This window comes from Typopeltis vanoorti, chromosome 9 (assembly GCF_054136105.1).
Source record: "Typopeltis vanoorti isolate ZY-2024b chromosome 9, IOZ_Tvanoo_1.0, whole genome shotgun sequence".
Classification (NCBI taxonomy): domain Eukaryota; kingdom Metazoa; phylum Arthropoda; class Arachnida; order Uropygi; family Thelyphonidae; genus Typopeltis; species Typopeltis vanoorti.
In genome coordinates, this window is record NC_143557.1 from 53,697,262 (window position 1) to 53,720,176 (window position 22,915).

The 22,915-nt window shown below is 35.8% G+C and overlaps 1 protein-coding gene across 1 annotated transcript in view; it reads right to left on the reverse strand.

The window, feature by feature from the left end:
• The window catches only part of LOC150103052 (meiotic recombination protein DMC1 homolog), a 320,619-nt gene that overhangs the window by 31,922 nt on the left and 265,782 nt on the right, over positions 1–22,915 (reverse strand). Inside the window, exon 13 of the mRNA XM_090397700.1 lies at positions 1,644–1,760. Coding sequence (XP_090253826.1) covers positions 1,644–1,760 — 117 coding nt within the window. The remainder of the gene's footprint in view (positions 1–1,643; positions 1,761–22,915) is intronic.

The following is a 22,915-nucleotide window of genomic DNA, read 5'->3' on the forward strand; positions in this document are numbered from 1 at the left end:
GCTATCATACCTGGGCAACACACATGCAAACTTTCCTCTCAGTGTTTTCTTTTGCACAACCTCAAGCAAGAATCTCAGATCTCTCTCCACCCGATTTACAATGTCTGTTAAGTCATTCATGCCCACCATCACAATACTTTTACCCCCTTTCACCCCGCTTAATTGCCATAACCACACTTTCTATCGTCCCTCCAGGCAAACACTCCTCTGGTATTCTATCTTGTACATCTCGGATCATTGAATCTTCATACATCACACCTGTTAGCACTCTATTCCTTGATTGCTCACCTGCATCCCTCACTCTCTCTCCTCTAACCCTTTCTCTCTGTGTTCCCCTACTTACCTGCTGTCCTGGCATCACTCTATCCCTGGTTCCAGCACTCCCTTGCATTCTTCTTATTTCCTTTCTCTGTTTCCATTCTCCCCTTATTCCCATCCCTCTCTTCTACTGCTCCTATTCTCTACTCTTTTATCTTTCCTATACCTATCTCTAATTCTCTCTCTCTCTCTCTCTCTCTCTCTCTCTCTCTCTCTCTCTCTTACTGATTCTATTCTCTCCTCTTCTATCATTCCCATAACTCTCTCTCACTCTTACTCTGATTTGACTAATCTCATCTTTCATACTTCTCATCTCATTTCCATGACATTCCACCTCCTCTTTCAGCTCATCTATCTCTCTCACTCTCTCTGCAAGTTAGTCATTCTTACTCGCCATTCATTCTCCCAGTCAAGATCATCTCCAAACATGACACAATCATTCAAGCCTTCCACACTCCCCACTCTTATTTTTTCATTGCCAGCAAACATTGCTCAATTGGAACGCTTCTGCTACTAATGGCTCACAAAAAGTTAAGCAAGTTTGACAGTGGTTAGTAGTTGGAAGGGATAAATCGTTTGATGCTGTTGGCACACTCTCCTTCGATGAGTCTTTGGACTCCCTGGAGGTGTCACATAATAATAATAATAATATTTCGCTCGTCATTCTCACCTATCACACTACTCATCTCAAGGGTCAAAAGAAGGGTCACCAATAGAAATTATGTAAGAGTGGAGTTAGAAAGGATGATAAGGACTTGATTTTTTTGCTTGGAGGTTAGTGAATGGGTTGCCAGAGGTGGTGTGAGTGCTTCATCAGTGAATGAATTTAAAGAGAGGGATGATAAGCATTACATGGGTCTACTGTGATGACTTTTCTGATTCCATGAAGACAGTTGTATAATAACAATAATAATAATTTCCTATCTCTCTCTCTCTCTCTATAAGACCTAATAAAAGAACTGTTTTATTAGCTCTTATAGAGAGCTATAAGGAGTAATTTCCTTTTGAAATTACTCCTTAACCTTATCATAGCTATTAGTTAATATCATACAGCAGTTTCAGAGACAATTCCAGTTGTTTGCACCTATGAGACATAATCTGATAATTCATCGAATTCTATACCCTTCCACATGTGTTATTGCGATATCTCAGCTTAGATCACATGTACTCACAAAATGATCACTCAGTAATTCTGCCATTTTTTTTTTCTTTTTTCGTAACCTCCTTACATCAATGTACAGTACAGACCTATCATAATTTTTCTTCATTTTAAATATATAAGCAGTACAAGTGTTAAAATGAAACTTCAATTTAACATAAATTACCTGTCATATATTTTTGCTATCCTCATTTCACCTCTGCCTTTACGCAAACTAATTCGAGTTGTAGATGCATGAGCTAAAATGTGACCACCAATTGGCTTCTTTGGATCAGCTTGAAATCTGTTGACAAAGAAATTAATACATTCAGGATTGAAGACTCATATATTAAAGCTAAAGGCATATGCAAATATGACATGTTGTGGTAGTGACTACCATATATTGTTATATATGGTGGTAATAAATAAATAATATAAATCATATAATTATCCTCGATGTTTACCTATTCCTCCCCGTTTTTTTTTTTTTTGAAAATTTCAATTGTGAATGATATAATTTATAATCAGATTGTTTACTGGCATCAAATTTTTAAGAAGTATTTATCATACAGACAGCATAACATACAAAATTCATTTGAATGACCTTAGTTCCTCAAGGGATGATCACAAAATACTGGAAAAGTTGACAGGGAAGTGAAGTTCAAAATTTAATTTGAATAACTTTAATTTGCCGGTCTGGTTGGCCGAGTGGTTAGCGTATCCGCTCTCCAGCCAAAAGGCTGCGGGTTCAAATCCAAGCATGGATGTTTGTGATTGTCTATGAAAGCACTAATAGTGGTAGATGGCATTGGTGTTAGATGATGAAGGTTGATGGAGTAGTGAGACGAAGAGTTGTAGAGTTGATACCCTCCCTCGATGAGTCTTTGGACTCCCTGGAGGTGTGATATTATTAATAAAACAATAATAATAACTGTATGTATGTTATTTCTTACTATTGTCATTATTATTAATGCAAGACCTCCATAAAGTCAAAAGAAAGACTCATGGCACAAAACCCCATTATGTTTTAAAGTAAAGGACGATGTAAAGGAAGGATGTAAAGTACAGGTAACCCTCATATAATGCAATACTAATACAACGCGGTTTTCATATAACGTGGTCTACAAATTGTAGTAACCCTTGTTCGATGCGCTACTTATACAATGCTTATACAATCGATAAAAACACGGTCTATAAATTGTAGTAACCCTTTATCTTTTCTTATGTTTTTCACTGTGCGATTTGAAAATCAAATTTTATCATCATTAAATTTGCGTCTGCCCATATCGTGCATGTAGTTATAAGTAGCAAATTTATATTAGGAGAAATACCCTTTAGTAAGCATGTACACCAATTGTTTACCGTATAACGTGTTTATTGTTGAAAATGTCTTCGTTTTCTGCCAGGAAAGCGCATTAAAATCATAAGTGTGTTAATCTCAAGCTGAGCACTTTATTTTCTGGTAAGTTATATGTAATGCATTTTTTATGTGAAAAAAAATATTTTTATAGTAATGGCCACAAACTGCAACAAAAGTGAAAAAACAACATTGAAAAAAAAATTTAATTCTCTCGAAGAAAAAATTAAAATCTTGGATCGGTTGAAAATTGGAGAAAAACCAAGAGCTGTTGCAAGGACTTTGAATTTAAACTAACCAACAATTCGAATACACAAAATGAACATAAAATCCGAGAAAGTGTTTATTGCTGGATCAATGGTAAGTGCAAAGCACGTTGCTTGTGTATGCGATATTCTAATGGGAAAAATAAAGAAATCTCTAACGATATGGATAGAAGATTGCACTCGAAAGAAAATTCCTTTGGATGGAAATCTGATTAAACAAAAAGCTCTCACAGTTTATAAACATTTATGATGCAGACCAGGTGTTCAATGCAGATGAATCTGGATTATATTGGGAAAAAATGCAAAAAATGCACCTATATCTAGAAAAATGAAAGCTCAGCTCCTGGATTCAGAGTTTCTAAAGAGAGAATTACTCTAATGTTTTGTAGTAATGCATCAAGTGATTACATGCCAAAACCAATGTTTATTAACTGATCCTCAAATCCTCGTGCTATAAAAGATTAAAATATGCACTTTATTTTATATTGCCTAAAACGTTTTATGCATCATGTGCAATGAAGTTTATGTACAATTTGTAATTTTTATAATTTTATACTATGTATTTATTTCATAATTTATATATTTTCATAACTTACACGAATTACCTGAATTAAATAAAAATATATATTTTTGGATATGTCGTTGTTTATATAATTAAAAAAAAACTATTTCGGAAAGTAACCCTACTTTTTCTATGTGATCTGAGTCTCGCATAATGTGGCATTTCTATGAAACTTAACATCAGCGTTATATGAGGGTTACCTGTAGTTGTTAGAACAGGTAAAACTGAAGAGCGAGAAGGTGAAGATTGAAAGTCTCCTACCACGGTATGATAGAGATCAAATGAGGAGGAGAGCATTGATAACCAACGAGTCTATACATAGATTGTGCAAAAGGAATTATGTTGAATTTGTGGATCTGTGGTCTCTGTTTGATGGAAAGAAGGATTTTTACAATGCTGATGAACTGCATCTGAATGGTTTTGATATTAAGTGTCTGGATAGAGCTTTGTTCACTGAGCATGTTGAAGTGCAAATTCAGGGAAACTTAAGCAATTAGGGTGGAAGTAAGTGAGTTTGTGTGAACGAGCCCATGAAGAGAATGAGCATGAGAATGACCAAGTGATGAATCTAGTCTCTCCGACAAAAATAGTGGATAAGGTAGTCAATTCAGGAAGTAAAGGTTGGTGGGTACCTAAAGGGATGCTGCAGCTTCTATATACTAATGCCAGAAGTATCAGGAACAAAGGGAGGAGTTTTGGGCGAGGTTAGTGCAACCTTGCCAAAAGTTATAAGCATTAGTGAGACTTGGCTAACAGCAGATGATGTAGTTATAGGGATTGAATGTGAAGAGTCTAGTATTTTCAGGAAGATAGAATGGAAGGAGGAGTACTGCTGATGATAGCAACCAAAAAGAATAGGAGACAGGCAGGAGGGTGTCTGTTCGTTTGAAATAATCTGGTGTGAGATTAAGGACAGTAAGACAAAATATACAGTTGTTTATTGCTATAGGTCAGGGAGTTCCACAGATGATCTCGAAGACATGCACTGCAAAATTAGTATAATGAGTACAAGTCAAGTGATTATTATGGGGGACTTCAACTAATGAGATATAGACTGGAGGGAAGAAAGATCACATGGCAGGAAGGAAACAGAATTTACACACCTGGTAAGAAATAATTACTTAAGGCAGCATATGATAGAAGGGTCTAGGGGTGTGAGAGTATTGGACCTGGTCATAGGATCAGAAGAGCAATCCGTAACCAAGATGACTGCATTGCTTCCAATTGGTGAAAGTGACCACCATGCAGTCTTGACTTGTGAGATTGTAAAACATTAGGAATATTCCGTCAAGGATATTTGTGGAACCACAAGACAGGTGATTATGACAAGCTTAGGAAGATGCTTAAATCTGTGCCATGCCATAAAACACTGAAGAGTAAGGATGTCAGTAGTGCACGGAATATAGTTAAGAGTCATCTAGAGGAAGCAGTATTAAATTGTATAACTAGGGTAAGGAGGATTAATGAGACAGGAGTTATGATGTTGGAGGTTTAATGGATTTTTTACAACACTCAGAAAGGATTAAAAAGAATTTAATACTTCCTATATTTCGTCCTAGTCACTAGGACATCTACGGGGAATACAAAAATAACTAATGTAACATAACACAAATATCATACAATACTAAGCCCAACCATGTGGGTGGCACTAAAGTCCTATCTAGGTGGATCGCCCTCTAAGGGATGTTGTAGGTGGCCTGGAATATAAAGGCTCCACCTAGATAGGACTTTAGTGTCACCCAAGTGGTTGGGCTTAGTATTGTATGATATTTGTGTTATGTTACATTAGTTATTTTTGTATTCCCCATAGATGTCCTAGTGACTAGGACGAAATATAGGAAGTATTAAAGTCTATTTTAATTCTTTCTGAGTGTTGTAAAAAATCCATTAAACCTCCAACATTATGTCTTCACAGCACTTAAGCCTCTATACACGGAGACAGGAGTTAGATGGATGAGTAATATCATTGAGCACGAACTGCAGAGGAAGAAAATGCTGTGGAGGGTATATAGAGAAAGAGGTGACTAGCAAACTCCTGAACAGGCAAAAAAGGTGATCAACACGGAAAGGAAGGCAAAATCAGATTATGAGAGGAATCTAGCTGAGCACGCCAAAGGAAATCCCAAAGAGTTATTTTGTTATGTGATAAGTAAGAGGAAGAATAACTATGGAAGATTAACCTTAATAAGCGATGATGAGCACAAGGAGATAGAAGAGGATAAAACAGTTTAGTTACTGAGTGACCACTTTGCAAAGATATATCACCTTAGTGAGGTTACTGCTTTATCCTATTTTACAGACACTAATGTGGAAACAGAGGTGGATGAATTGGAGGTATTTAGGATATTGCAGAATCTCAATGTAAATACAGCTGTGGGATTAGATAGGATATCATCTAAAGTTCAGCAAGAATATGTGCAAGGGAACTGGCATTGCTTTTGACTAGGCTGTTTAATTTAAGTCTCAGCTCTGGTAGAGTTTCAAGGGAATGGAAAGAGAGCAAAATAATTGCTTTGCATAATGGAGATTCTAAGACTACAGTAGCAAATTAAAGACCAATCAGTATCTCAGGTTTGGTGGTAAAAGTACTAGAAAAATTGGTAAAAAATAGAATTCAAGAATGAATAAATAAAAATCTGATACTGTATGAAGGTCAACATGGCTTTGTGAAGGGTGGATCATACCGGTCATTGCTGGCCTGGTTGGCCGAGTGGTTAGAGTATCTACTCTCTCCAGCCAAAAGGCTGCGAGTTCGAATCCCACCGTGGGCATGGATGTTTGTCTGTGAAAATACTAGTGGTGGTGGTCGGCAGTAGATGCCGTTGGTATAGATGATGAAGGTAGTTGCGGTTGGTGGATTAGTGGAGACGGAGAGTTGTAGACTTTGGACTCCCTGGAGGTGTTATGTAATAATAATAGTAATAATACCTTAGTAGTTTATTAACTTTTTATAATACAGTAACAGCTGAGTTGGATATAGGAAATGGCTACATGATGATTTTGCAAAGGCATTTGACAGAATACCACATGGAAGTATGTTACGCAAATTAGAACTAATGGTGATGGATATGATACTTGTTAAGTGGATAAGAGGATAGCTGTTGGACAGATATCAAAAAGTGGTATATGGAGGAGCAGAATCGAGGTGAAAACAGGTGACTAGTGGTGTGCCACAAGGTTTAGTGCTGGAACCATTTCTGTTTAATTTGTACATAAATGATATAGGAAATAACCTGAAAGGAAATATTCAGTTGTTTGCTGGTAATGTGAAATTAGGTAGAGTAATAGTTAATCAAAGCAGTGTTGAGAGCTTGCAGCACAATTTAAATAGGCTGTCAGTAAGGGAAAAAGTTAATGGGTGTCAGTATAATGTCGAGAAATATCATGTTATGCATTTGTGATAAATAGATTACAAACCGTGTATCACATTGATGGCACTGTACTCCAGAAAATAGATGAGGCTAGAGATTTAGGAGTGGTGGTAGACAGAGAATTAAAATTTAGAGGACATGTTGCTAAGGTAGCCCATAATAAGGTTACTTGGCTATTGAAGAACACATTAACAAGTACAGATAAGGAAGTTGTCATTCTTCTTTATAAGGTCTTAATATGAACTGTGCTCAAGTCTGGTCCCCTGGGGATGAGGAAGCAGTGGAGAGGATTCAGAAGTGAGTGAGCAAGATGGTGAACATTCCATAGACTACTGCAAAAGTAGTCTATGGAATGTTCCCTAGGAGAACAGATTAAAGGTGTGTTAATTGTAGAAGTTCGTTGATAGGAGAAAAAGAGGTCATATGACAGAAACATTTGAGCTGCTTGAAGGGTTTTATAGGATAGATGCAATGGAAATGTTTCAGCACTTGGCTAGAGAGACCAGAACAAGGGGTCATCCCTGGAAGTTGAATAAAGGTGTAGTTAGTAGGGGTGTGTGATCTAGATTTTTTTGCTTGGAGAGTTGTGAATGAGAGGAATGGGTTACCAAAGCCAGTTGTGAGTGCTTCGTCTGTGAATGGATTTAAGGAGAGGTATAATAGATTGTGTGGATAGATCTGGTCTTATGTGATGAGTCTTCCAACTCCATTGAGGTGCCCATATAATAATAATAATTAAACTGTGCTTTAATTTCATTCAAAATTGTGCAAATGTTAAAGAAGCATGTTAAACTTGATAGTGACTGATGTCAGAAAAGAAAGAGTGAACCTAATAACAAGAACGTGTGAAAGAATGATAGTGAAAAAGTATGTGCAACTAATATTAAGATAGAGAGAGAGTCAATGATTGCAAACACAATGATGCAAAATTTTGAAAGCCAAGTTGGTGAGTATGAGGCAAGAGATGAAGCAGATGTGGATGAAATATAGGAATTGTAGATACGAGGTGGTCTGAAAAGTTGTCAGCCTAACAATGAAAAAACAAATTTATAATTTCAAAATTATTTTTATTTTTCAATATAATCCCCCTAAAGACTAATATATTTATTCCAGCTACTCTCCAGCACCATTATAACATCCCTGTAGTGGTTCTCAGTAAAAGCTGCAAAATACCCCTCTAGCTGCAATCACCTCTTGATTTGAAGAAAAATGCTGATAAGCGAGGAAGAGTTTTAGTTTTGGGAAGAGATAGAAGTCAGAGGGAGCCAAATTTGGGGAATAGGGGGAGATGTTAAAACAATTTAAAGTGCAGATCCCTTAATTTTCCCATTGCCAAAACACCTTTGTAGGCAGGTGCATTGTCCTGATGAAAGATGCTTTTTTCTTCTGCAAACCAGGTCTTTTCTCATGAATTTTTTTGTCTAGTCTGGTTAAAAGATCGGAATGATATTCCCCAGTTATTGCTTTACCCTTTTCAAGATAATTAATAAACAAAATGCCTTTAGCATCCCAAAACACCAGTGCCATGATCTTTCCTGCTGATGGAACCGACTTTGTCTTCTTTGGCGCTGAACAACCGGCTTCTGTCCACTGTTTTGACTGCTGTTTGGATTCTGGTGTGGAATGCTGAATCCAAGTCTCATCCATAGTAATAAATCGATGCACAAAATCAATTTTATTCTTGTTAAAACGTTTCAAACACTGTTCCAAGATTTTCATGTGAGTGCCTTTTGCTCTGCTGTGAGCAAGTACAGCACCCATCTTGCACAAAGCTTTTTCATTTGCAATTCTTCATGCAAAATATATCCTACACATTCTTTTGAAATGGCTATAGTTTCAGCAATTTCACGCACTTTGACTCGCAAGTCATCCAATACCATATTGTGCACTTGATCAATGATTTCTGGTGTTGTTACACATCATTTCTTAATTGTCGAAGGAGAAGAGTGCCCAGAAACTTTTATGAACTTCGAATGAATTTCTTTTGCCATTAAACCTTCTTTTACAAAGAATTTTATAACTGCACGATACTCAATTTTATCCATTTCAAGGGATACAGACAAGACTTTTGCTTCAGATAGCTGTCTAAAACAAACTACTTGATAGAATGACTTGCAATTTCACATGGATGCTTATGACAGATGTACCAACTTAGAAAAAAAAAAATCGTGCCAATAGTGTTGCCATCTGTGGTCAAGGCCGAGAACTTTGCACACCACCCTCGTAAGTATGGAAGAGTTGATTCAAATGAATAATGGCTGTGTAAAGGAGGTATCGAAAGACTCAAAGTGGTGGTGTTGTATTGGAATTTGATTAAGAGGTGTGATGAATGAGAAAATACACAAGGTTTGATGAGTCGAGTGATTGAGGTGTTGGACATGAGGAGTAAGCAAGCAAAAGCATCAGTAGTGGAAACAAATGAATTGATTGGAAATATGTAAGACTTGGAAACAATCTGAGACTGGATATCATGAGGTTGTTGAGAGGAATAAAAGAAAATAGTGTGATAAGAGTAGTTAGTACGGAGTCTAGGTATGACAGAGATGAGAGTGACAGCAAGTATTATGATGTGTTAGTGGAAATATGTGAAGAGAAAAGAGTGCAATTTGGAACTGTATCAGTGATGAACTACATCTCAATGATTTTCGTGAGTCATCTGGAGAGGTTGCTGCTAAAAGAGAGAGTAATGAGTGTAGAGAATGGATCTTCATAAGTAACAAGCAATGTGAAAGTGAAAAAGAATTAAGAAGGATGCACTGAAAAAGTGCTTATGAATGGAGAAATGAGAAGCATGAGTGTGAAGAATGAGAGAACAGGAGTTCAAGATAGAGACACAGGAGGAGTCAGGATGGACATGGGGATATAGCATGAGATATAGCATTGATGCGTTGAAGAAGAACTGAATGTGTGAGTAAACAAGAAAGGAATGGGATGGTATGACTAGGATGTGTGGGAAGCATTTGAGTCTGGAGAGGGAGGCTATGGCTGGAGGAAGGTATGCGGAAGTCACATCTAATAAGTGGTATCAATGGAACTTGTTATAGATCCAGAAATGAACTTTAATGTTTGTATGTGAATGCCAGAAGTTTCAGAAATAGAGGATATTAAATTGCTGTGCTGATCGTGTTTGTTAACTCAAAATTGTTAGAATAAGTAAGATGTGGTTGAATGAGGAGGATATCTTGACAGGAATAGAGATGAATGGTATGATGTCCCCACCCCCATGAAGATATGAAAAGGTAAAAAGGGAGGTGAGAATTTTTGATGATAGAAAAGAAATAGTGACTATGTAAGGTAGAGAGAAATGCAAGGGGGTTACAGTAATAGGGCTTCTGAGGAACATGGTGAGATATAGAGCTCAGCAGAATGCAGTACTTAGATGTTGCTATAGATCTGGTAATGAGAAGGATAGGGACCATGAAATATAAATAAGGAAAAGGGTGATCATTATGGGTGATTTTAGATTGGGATCATAATATAGCATCTGGAGCTAAAGAAAATTAATTTCTCAAGTTCTTGAGAATCAACTATCTCAGATGGCATGTAACAGAGGGCATGAGGCTTGAGGGTCTTGAATCTGATCATTTCATGAGAGAATGTCATTATAATTGAAGTGCTAAATCTCCCTCCAGTTGGTGACAGTTACCATGAAAGGATTACCTGAGTAGTTGCCAGCCATGTGTGGGAACTAATCTGTGAAGAAAGGATATATGTGAAGCTACAAAGGATGGTGATTAAGAAAATCTCATTGATATTTTCTTATATATCACAAGCTATATGTAACAATAATGAGAATTTACTTCAAGAAAATGGTAAGTCTAGTGATTCTGTATTGCACAGAAAAGAAAAGAATGGTTAAAAATTGTTTTGCAAGCTAAAACTCATAAAGACAATAAACAATAAATTATACGATAACCACAGTAATTAAATTTAATGAAATGAAAGTACAGATATTTCGTACTGAAAATAACAGTACATCATCAGTATGTAGAAACAAGCAAATCAAAGGAATGGGGATACAAGGTACATACAGCAGTCAGTGGTTTACTAATTAAAAACTGTTGCCAAGTACTAGAAATTAATATAAATAAATAATATTATTAAAATTATTATTAAAACTATTTTTGGTGATTACGTAATATAAGAATCTCCCAAACTTTTGGGAAAGAGAGACAATCGTTCCGATTCAGATTTGGCCGATGTAAAAGAGGTTTCACAACTATTGTAAGTACAGCTATTTTGCCTGCTTCAGTTTCACAACTTTCGTTGAAAAGGCATTCGTATTTAAATCTACTTCTGCTTCTTGGATGTTGAAAAACAAAATATCAAGCAGGCATAAGGAAGCAATTATCCATTTTTATAAGGTTATGATGTGCATGTCTTGTCCTCTCAGGTATCATCTCTTTCCATGGTTGACTACCATGAGCTTCCAACAAGTACAGTTTTCTGCTTCTCTCTCTTACATTACTGTCGTTTTTTTTTTTTTTTGTCTTTCTCTTCTTCTTCTTCTTTTTCCTTGTATCATTCCTTCTAAAAGTGTAGGTAGTTTTCCTTTTCTTAATGGTTTTCAACTGAGTCCTATCTACTCCAATCATCTCTAATATTTCTAAATTAGCTTTTTCGAAGTCTCCGGAACGCTAAGGATTCTTCTAAAGGACCCACATTTCAAAGGCTTTTCATTTATTTTCACACTATTTTGATAGTGTCGTGTCCAGGTTTCCGCTCCTAACAGCTGTGTTGACCATACATAGCACTGGACAGCCTAATTCTTGTTTTTGTATGAATTTCTATTGAGGTCAGAATGTTTTTCATGCTAATGAAGGTTGATCTAGCAATTTCTACTGTTCTTAAAATTTCGTATCACACTTTCCATTCTCTGTAATTAATTGACCCAAATATGAGGGTGGTCTGAAAGGTTCTCAGCCTAAACTTTTATAATTTTGAATTTATAATTTCAAAATTATTATTATATTTCAACATAATCTTCCTTAAGACTAATACATTTATTCCAGTGATGCTCCAGCGCCATTATCCCGTCGCTGTAATGGTTCTACCCCTCTAGCTGCAATCACCTCTTGATTCAAAGAAAAACGCTGACCAGTGATGAAGAGTTTTAGTTTTGGGAAGAGATAGAAGTCAGAGGGAGCCAAATCTGGGGAATAGGGTGGATGTTCCAACAATTCATAGTGTCAACAATCCCTTAATTTTCCCATTGCCAAAACACCTTTGTGGGCAGGTGCATTGTCCTGATGAAAGATGATTTTTTTCTTCTGCAAACCAGGTCTTTTCTCATGCATTTTTTCGTCTAGTCTGGTTAAAAGATCAGAATAATATTCCCCGGTTATTGTTTTACCCTTTTCAAGATAATTAATAAACAAAATGCCTTGAGCATCAGTGTTTTGGGATGCGAAAGCATCCCAAAACACCAATGCCATGACCTTTCCTGTTGATGGAACCGACTTTGTTTTCTTTGGTGCTGAACAACCGGCTTCTGTCGACTGTTTTGACTGCTGTTTAAATTCGGGTGTATAATGGTGAATCCAAGTCTCATCCACAGTAATAAATCAATGCACAAAATCAGTTTTATTCTTGTTAAAAACGCTCCAAGCACTTTTCAGAGATTTTCATGCGAGTGCATTTTTGATCTGCTGTGAGCAAGCACAGCACCCATCTTGCACAAAGCTTTTTCATTTGCATTCTTCATGCAAAATATATCCTACATGTTCTTTTGAAATGCCTATAGTCTCTGCAATTTCAAGCACTTTGACTCGCCAGTCATTCAATACCATATTGTGCATTTGATCAACGATTTCTGCTGTTTTTCCACTTTTTGGATGTACTTCACGTGGATCATCTTTACGGCTGGCATGGCCATGTTTAAACTCGGCAGCCCATTTCTTAATTGTCGAAAAACGAAGGGGAAGAGTGCCCATAAACTTTTATGAACTTCGAATGAATTTCTTTTGGCGTTAAACCTTCTTTTACAAAGAATTTTATAACTGCACAATACTCAATTTTATCCATTTCTAGGAATACAACAACATTTTTGTTTTAGACAGCTGTATAAAATAAACTACTCGATAGAATGACTTGCATTTTCACATGGATGCTTATGACAGCTGTACCAACTGAGAAAAAAAATTGTGTCAATAGTTTTGCCATCTATGGTCGAGGACGAGAACTTTTCATATCACTCTCATATGTATAACTCTCTACTTGAGCTAAAGTATTTCCTCTTATCTTAATATTTGTATTGGGTATTTTCCCTTTTTTTCTTGTTACCAGTATGGTTTTGGTCTTTTTGAAGTTGAAATAGAGCTGAGTCTATGTTTTTCACTTAGTTTCAGTCTCTTCTAGTAGGTTTTGGAGATCTTTTTTCTTTTCAGCCAACAGTACTGTATCAATTGCATATCTTAAGTTGTTTATATTTCTGCCTCCTTTAAATTCTTCTAATTGTTGGAAGGGCCTGGTTGGCAGAATGGTTAGCATATCTGCTCTCCAGCCAAAAGGCTGTGGGTTCAAGTCCAGCCATGGACATGGGTGTTTGTCTGTGAAAATACTATAGTGGTTGTGGTGGGTGGTAGATGGCATTGGTGTAGATGATGGTATTTGAGGTTCATTGTAGTTGGTCGATTGAGTGGTGGAGACAGAGAGTGGTAGAGTAGGTGCCCTCCCTCGATGAGTCTTTGGACTCCTTGGAGGTGTTGCATAATAATAATAATATTTTCAGTATAGCAGTTAAACAATATAGGAGAAAGAACACAACCTTGTCTGACAACCTTCTTTACTGGGAATTCCTCTGAGGTTTCTCCTGATATTTTTATTGAGGCAGTTTGCTTCCAATATAGATTTATCAGTGATCTGGTTTCTTTACCATCTACTCCTAATTTTTTAATGCATTCTATTAGTTGTTCAAGTTCTATATTGTCAAAGGCGTTTGTGTAGTCAATAAAGATAAGTAGACTTCTTTCTGCTTTTCCAGATATCTTTCTATAATAGTTCTAACTTTGAAGAATTCTTCTCTAGCACCTTTATTTTCCTGAAATCCAGATTGTGTTTCATTAATTTCCAATTTGAATTTATGTCTATTTCTTTCTAGGATGATATATAACATAACTTTTGTTATCTTATTGATCAGACTGATTGTTCTGTATTCTTCACATTTGAATTGTCTTAGATTTTTTAGGTACGTAGGAATGTTGAGTGCTTAAAATCTTTTGGCAGGTGTTCAGTTTCATATATTTTGTTACATATGTCAGTCAGTGATCATATAGCCTTATCATTTAAAGCTTTTAGACATTCTACCATAATTCCATCCATTCCTGGAGCTTTTCCCGGTTTCAATTTCCTAATGGCATTTGTTACTTCCCAGGTAAGAATAGTAGGCCCCTCCAAATTTTCTTGCAATGATTTATCTATTCCATTATGATTTTAGAGTTCCTCTTAATACTCTACCCATCATCAATCCCTTATTTTGTTCTTTCTCCATTAGGATGTTTCCACTGGCATCTTCAATGCAATGAGAGCCTACCCTTTTCCAAGATTTGCTAGTTAGCTCCCAAATTTTTCATTAAGTTTTCTAGTTTTGTGTTTTTTATCCAAAAGCTCAATTTCCTTGCATTCATTGTTGAGCCATAGTTCTGCAATCTTACATTCATTCCTGATCTCTTTGTTTAAGTTCTTGTATTTGGGACAATTTATGTATTTCTTTATTTCCTCCATTTTCAGTATCTTGTCATTCATCCAGGGTTTACTCAGCTTTTTCTCAAATTTGGGAATTGTTGTTTTACTGCCTTTTTTATGCCTGCTTTCAATTTCTGCCATCTATCCTCAGTCTCATCGTTAGGGTAAGAATACTTGGTGGAATCTGCAACGTTAACAGTAGTGGATTGTGCCAGTTCCTTTAAAAATTTAACTTGTATTTCTTGATTTTTAAGGGAGCCAAGATCATAATTTTCTGTTATAGGTTTCATTGTTTTCTTTAATTTTATTGCTGCTTTAATGACCACAGGGTTGTGGTGTGATCTAATATCAGCCCCTGTCTATGTTTTGGCTTGTAAGATGTTATTCCAGAATCTTTTTTTATAATCATTATAGAGTCAATCTGGTTCCTATAGCTGTCTTCAGAGCTTTTCCATGTGTAAAGTGTTCTAGGGGGAACGGCTGAAAAATGTATTTGTTATTACCAGATCATTTTTTCACATAACTGTATTAATCTTTCTCCTCTAGGATTCCTATGTCCCAGGGCTTGGTTTCCTGTGCAAGAAGAGAACTTTTCTGACTCTACTTCAGCATTTAGATCTCCCATAGCAACAGCGTTTTAAGTGCATTTTGAATGTCTTCATAGAGTGTTCTACATCTTCATCTGGGTAATCAAAAAGTAGGTGCATATATTTGGACAATAAAAATATTAAAAGGTTGAGCCGCAATTTTTAATGCAGTTGTTCCGTCACTTATGGGCCAAAATCCAAGTAAAGATTGGACAATCTTATTTTTTAGTATAAATGCTACTCCATTTCTATGACTGTCTCCACATTAATTATTAATTCATAATTAATTAAACATCAATTAAACATAAACATCATTAAATTAATTTGTGCTGATTTTCATTGACATATCCCATTCTGATCACCAAAAATTTATAATATTATTATAAGTACTTATGAGTGAATGCAGACTTTTTCTCCTGTGTGTTTTTCCCTCCTACAAAGCAATCTCCATCTTGGAGATTGCTTTGTAGGCTGGAGGTGGATGAATCCCTATCTGTTGTGTCACAAACACCTTCAATAAGAGATTTCTTAACACCAAAATTAAACAGTCCCTTGTCTCTTATTCATATTAAAATTTAAATATGTAGGCCTATTTTAAAAAATCACGGCACTATGGTTTCGAAACAAGCACTTTCACCCTGCAATACAAACTTGTGAAGAAAGTATTCAGTATTACTAGATCTGAGAACCAGATACAGACTACCTTGATCTTCAATTTCAGTGGAAAAATTTTCTTTATACTTCCTTGCTGATTGGTCACTAACATTTGCAACACAGATGTTATTTCGTTCAGTTTTGAGAACAGAGGATACGGTGCACATTGTTGTAATCGGCTTGCAGGCAATTTTTATGACCGTAATAAACAGCAGTATTCCCTTTCCCGAATGTTGAAAGGTTTCAACGTGTGAAAATTAACAATAATTCATGAATACTTCCATGTTTAAAAATACACGGCTTAGTCACTAACATTTGCTACAGATGCTATTTAGACATTCTGGGTCTGAGCTTTTTGACATATTCACGAATGTTATTCTCCTCAGAATATTTCCACTATAACATATTTATTCATGAAAAATGCTTAGAAAACTAAAATGACAAATTCCAGGAGAACTTCTCTTGGAACACTTATTCACAATTTGGAAAACCCTGGGGTAATCAATCCGTATTGTGGGATAAGTTTTTTATTATTACACATCGGAAAATTAACTTCTCTTTTATGATCATTGCAGTTTTTAAAGTAGTAACTATTTTACTTGTATAACAGTTGGAAAATTTTACCTATAAAGCACGTGATTTTGGTGTTATTGACCAATTCGTTCATTGCCGTTGTACATAATGAACAGTGTGTTGCATCACATTCTGGCGTAACAAGATAATGTGTGAGCAGTGAGTGTTCGCAAAGTTTAATTTTGCATGCGAGTAAGTGTTTGTCTTTTTATTATCGAAAGTCTAAATTTTGCTAATTGTTGTTTTAAAGATTTAATTTGCCCAATGGAGGAAAAAAAAACACCAAAGAAAAGCAATTCCTTTGGAAATGAAATTTGCAATTTTAGATTGCTTAACAAAAGGAGAGGGATCTACAGTGATTGGCAAACATTTTAATTTAGGCGAATCTACTATAAGAGCAATTAAAAAGAATGAAGTCGCAATAAGTAAATCTGTCATTTCTGGCACAAAACTAAGTGCCAAATTATCATCGTACTCAAGAGATGCTTTATTAGAAAACACAGAACGAGTGCTCGTAATTTGGATTGAAGAATTAACTCAAAGAAGAATTCCTACAAGTGGTTATTTAATTAAACAAAAAGCTCTTCGGTTTTACGAACAGATGAAGCAATTAGAGCATTCTACTTCCGCTTCCCAGGCTGATAAAGAATTTTCGGCTAGTAAAGGATGGTTAACCGGGTTTTTAAAAAGGATGCACTTCATAAAATGAAGATTACAGGTGAGGTTGTAGCAGCAGATGAAGAAGCAGTGAAAAATTTTCAAGAGAAGTTAGCCAAAATTGTTGAAGATGGTGGATATTGTCCCAAAATAGGATTTTCATCAGCATTAAACATTGCTGACGAAAATCCTGTTTCGTCAGCAATGTTTAATGCTGACGAAACAGGATTGTTTTGGAAGAAAATGCTTAGTCGAATTTACATCGCAAAGTCTGAGAAAAAAGCAAGTAGGTTTAAAGTAAGCAAAGATCGAGTAACATTGTTACTTTGTAGCAATGCATCAGTGGATCGAATGTTGAAACTCCTCCTAGTAAATCGATTTCTAAGACCACATGCTCTAAAAGGCAAAGATCTTTAAACAGCTGCCAGCACATTGGATGGCTAATATAAAGGCCTGGGTAACAACTATTGTATTTACTGAATGGTTCAATAATTGCTTTGTACCAGAAGTGGAAACAGACATGAAGCAAAAAGCTCTCGATTTTAAAGTTTTATTAATTGTTGACAATGCACCAAGTCATCTGCATTTAGGATATCCAAATGTGCAGGTAGTGTTTTTTCCACCCAATACAACAAGCATTATTCAGCCATTAAATCAAGGCATAATTGCTACTTTTAAAAAATATTACGTTAAGCACACTTTTCAATTTATAAACTAGAAAATGAATCATTAACAGTAACTGACATTTGGAAAAAAATTTATATTTTGGACTGCTTAAATCACGTTGCATCTGCTATCGCTAAAATAAGACCACAAACTTTAAATGCCTGCTGGAAAGCTGCTTGACTGGATGTGTTGTAAACAGTGCAACCATGCAAACATCTATATTATCAGCTGAAATCATTACTTTGACACATGAAATTGGTGGAGAAGGTTTTGATACATTTAGCCAGAATGATGTAGACGAATTGCTTGTGGATAATACCTTAAGTGACGATATTATTGGATATTGATTATCTTTAGATATCATCGAAGATCAAGAAAATGATAGTGAAGCGGAAGAAAAACCTTGTTCCCCTCACTGCAAATATAATTCAAGGTCTTGAACTGTGTAATAAATTGGAAAATCATTTTCTTATTTAATGACACAAATTCTGAATGAGCCTTTAAATTCCAACGTGAGCTGAAGAACTGTATGTCTAGATATCATGAGCTGTATAAAAAATTAGTGAAATCATCACTGTAAAGTTTAATCACTGATAACATTGTCAGAAAAAAAAAAATCAGCACAGAATGAGGTTAAAGCTAATTATGTTTGTGAAGAACCATTGCCTTTACCATACAGATCTGATGCGCTGACTATCTATTCTGGTGATGAAAGTGATTTTGCACCAGTTCGCAAATGTTGCCGAATATTGTCTAATAATAATGATAATTCTGATGACAAAATGTAAAAAAAAATTGTTACTTTTCAATAAAATTAAATGAATAAAGCTTTAAAACAAACTTAGGCATTCATATTTTCCTGAATTTTCATAAACTTTTTTATGCGATTTTAGGTTTATTTTAATTCATTGCTTCGTTTTATGCAGTTGTAGAAAATTATGGAACGTATCCATAATTTTTCAACGTAAGTTAGGCCTTTTTTGTGTGATTTTTTATATCTAGTTTTCTGCGGAATGTATCTACCGCATAAAAAGAGACGCGACTGTATATAACTGAATGACTCTTTCTGTTTATTTTTCCATTATTAGTCTATTTGACTTCATTGATATCAGCAATGTCAATTTTCAACTGCTTCAAGTTCTTGTATAGGGTGATCTAACTTCCCAGCTTCATATAAGGTTCTTATATTCCAAGTTCAAGCCTTAAGAGAAGATTCTTGGTTTTCGGCATAAAGGATCAAGAGATATCCTCCCCAGAGGGTTTAAGGTATCTTCTTCATATGCTATTTTCTTAGTATCTGCCTTACATTCCACAATTTCTTTCTCTTCTTCTTCTTCCCTGTAATGTTCCCAAGAGATAAAAGTTGAAGAGGGTCCAGCTTGTCTCTATTGCTTAAATCTGACACAGTTCTCTGTTTCAGGGTTTACTATGAAAGGTTACATGATGGGGTCCCTGTCACTTCCACGGTGACTGCTGGCCACATCTCTGTTTTTCTTGGAGTGTACCCAGACTATGTCACATAGCTTGCAGTTGTGCCTTTGTTATCACTGTCAAATTAAATTTTGGTCATCTGTTAACTCTGTCATTCCAGCCTTCAAGTGCAACAAGGTACCTTTACTTAGTTTTGAAAGCCAGCCGAGGCACGGTTCCAGGGTGGCTTCTGGTGCACTCTACCAGCTACTTGGAGCCATAAGTGAGAGTTTCATGAGCAGTGGGGACCAATATTTTGATGCGAATGCTGAGCATGCAGAGGTGCTACTCCTACTACCCATATCTTACATCCCATATGGAAACTCAAATGACATGCATTTGGGTTTCTTGGGGATAAGGAAGTAGAAAGGAGCTAGAGGTAGGTGACAGGTCTGTGGAATTCCATATATGAGGACATGCTGAAGATTTATGGATTACTAAATTTATCTGATAGATGGAATACAGATTTATTTATTTTGTATCCAAACACAAGTGGTACAGTAATAAGTAATTGGTACAACATTATTTACAACAAATTAGGATACATTACAAATGACAACAGCTTAAATTTAGTAGGTAAATTATACAGGGAATAATAAGTAAAATATGAAGGAAAAAGAAACTATACATAAGTTATATATAATAAATATGGTCAGATGTTCCTCCAGAATCTTGTGCAATCAACCGCTCTTTCTGTGCAGCATATAATAAGATGTTCCATGGACTGGGTTGTCCCACACTCACAATTAACTGGTCCAGTGAGACAGCCCCATTTGATGAGGCTTTGTTTGCAGTGAACTGTCATTCGTAGTCCGTTGAGGCTTTTCCAAGTATTCCAAGTCCAAGTGAGCACCACGTGGAAGGTGTTCAGCTGTTAGAATACCAGTATTATTCTCAAGGTATAGTGCAAGCGATTGTTGAAGTCTTGTCTCTGGAGGGTTTTTAGGTGATTCAATGGTTGCTAGGAAGCTATGTAGGGATCTTACTCTTTGGGGCACTGTAGTCTGGCCAAATAGTGGTTGGCACTCATCATTCATTTGTCTGCTTCTTTTGTCAGCTGAGAATGCAGATCTTCGAATTGAAGAGGAGGGAGAGATGCAATACCAGCCAAAGTAAACAGGTCTCATAGTGGTGTTGGTGTCAGGCATCCTGCAATTAAGCAGCAGCTTTCATTCAATGCTGGGTCAAGTTTTTCAGCATGGCAGGATCTGAACCATGGAATACAGGTGATATGATAGAAACAGCTTATAAGTTACAAAATGGTTAAGATGAGGAAGAAATTTTTCAATATATGATAGGAGAGAGAGATAGAATAATAATAATAATAATTGTATGATGATACATGGCTGTGAGTCCCTTTTACGGGGAGGTACGGCACCATCTCAGTCCTCCCAAATTTTATCCGGGCTCTGGAACGGCATAGCTGACGAATCAGACCTATAGCTGGGTCAGTATTCCTGACTGTAATCCATGTGTGTTCACTGGACCGGTAAACATTTTTAAAGTCATAATTAAAGATATTAATTCAGAAATTCATGTAATAATCTTAAATAACATTAGACTAATATAGGAAATTTACATAAAAAAAAATAAAATTAATGTGTTATACTGATTAAACTTTCAAAAATTTTTGATATAGATATACAGTCATTACGATTCAAGTTAGGACGTTGAAGTAAGGCCTCCACACTTTCTTTAAATAAACGTTCAAATTTGTAGCGACATCTGTGTAGGAGGAGAGTCTTGGACCAAAGGATGTTGTGGCTTGTTTCTAATCCATGCTGAGTGATGATGATTGATGTTCTTGAATTCTTTTTTTCTATAGAACGTCCAGTTTGTCCAAAGTAGGAAAGATTACAGTTACAAGGAACTTGATACACACTAGATAGAGACAAGGTTGAACGTTTAACTTTAGATGAAGGAAAATGGGTGGATAATTTGTTAATAAGTGTATAAGTGGCTGTTAAATCATATTTCTTTAGAATTCTTGAAATTGGTTCTGAAATCCCGGAAATGTAAGGAATTGGAACTCGACGTATTGAATCTTTGCTGTTCTGTGTTGGAGTGTAAGAATCGAAAAGATGTTGTGTACTCTTTTCGGAGAAGCCATTTAGTTTCATGTGATGTTTGATAGTCGAAAGTTCTTTCTATAATAAATGAGAAGTTGAACAATTAGTTTTGGCTCATCAGATTAAACATTTTATGATTCCTGTTTTTTGACAAGGATGATGAGCAGATTCTTTGAGAATATAATGACCTATGAAAGTTGGTTTTCTGTAAACTGTTGTAAGAATACCTGAAGGTGAACAGATGAGAAGGACGTCTAAAGATGATAACTTGTTGTCTTTTTCAATCTCCATGGTAAACTTTATACGAGAATGTAAGGAACTGATACTGCTTAAAAAGGAAGTTAAGGAGGTCTCTGTTGTGAGGCCATACAGAAAAGACGTCGTATATATATCTAACCCAAAAGGATGGTTGAGGGAATATAGATGAGAACAGGACTTCTTCTAGATGTTCCAAATAAAAGTTGGGAAGAGCAGGAGAGAGTGGACTTCCCATGGCTCTTCCTTCCACTTGGTTGTAAAATTTGTTTTGACATAAGAAATATTTGATTTTTTATTTGATAAGTTATTTGATTTTGTAATGCACCCTGGATATTTCTTATGTCAAAACAAATTTTACAACCAAGTGGAAGGAAGCCATGGAAAGTCCACTCTCTCCTCAAAAAGTAATTTTTGAAATAATGTTCGCGCATACATAACACATGCCCGTGTGTGTTACCAGGCGTCACCTGGTAACACGCATGTGCACAGTATTAGCATCTACGTTTGCGGCTGTTTGGAGATATATACTTGGCGATCACCACAGGATAATAATGGGAATATAGTCAGAAACCAAATTGATTACTTACTAATTAATCAACGATTTCGAAGTTCTATAAAGAGTACAAAAACCTATCCTAGTGCAGATATTGCTTCTGATCATAACCTACTGGTGGCAGAGTTACAACTTAGACTGAAAGCTATGCTTAAGAAACATCAAAAAAAAAAGGTTTGATTTGGGAAAATTAAAAAACACAGAGATAAGAAGCAAACTGAGTCAAGATCTGAATCAAGATCTGAATCAAGAGCTAGCACTTATCAAGAATGATGACATCATGAGGGTTGATGAATCGTGGGACAAATTGAAATCTGTCTTCATAGAGAAATGTACCAATACCTTATGTCCTAATAGAGCAGTAAAAAAGAAAGATTGGATGATTGATGAAATTCTTTCTCTCATGGATCAACGCAGATCATATAAAAATCATAATCCAACAAAATATACAGAGGTTCAGAAAATTATTAAACACAAGGTCAAAAAAGCAAAAGAAATCTGGATGAATGAAAAATGTAAAGAAATAGAAATTCTACAGGAAAAACATGACAATTTTAACCTACACAAAAAGATGAAAGAGACCTCAGGTATATATAAGAAAAAACAATTCTGTATCCTTTGAAACAAAAAGGGAGAAATTATATCCAAAAAGGATGACAAAATACAAGAATGGGTGAAATATATGGAAGAACTCTTTACTGATGACAGACAGAACCCAGAAAATACTTATGAA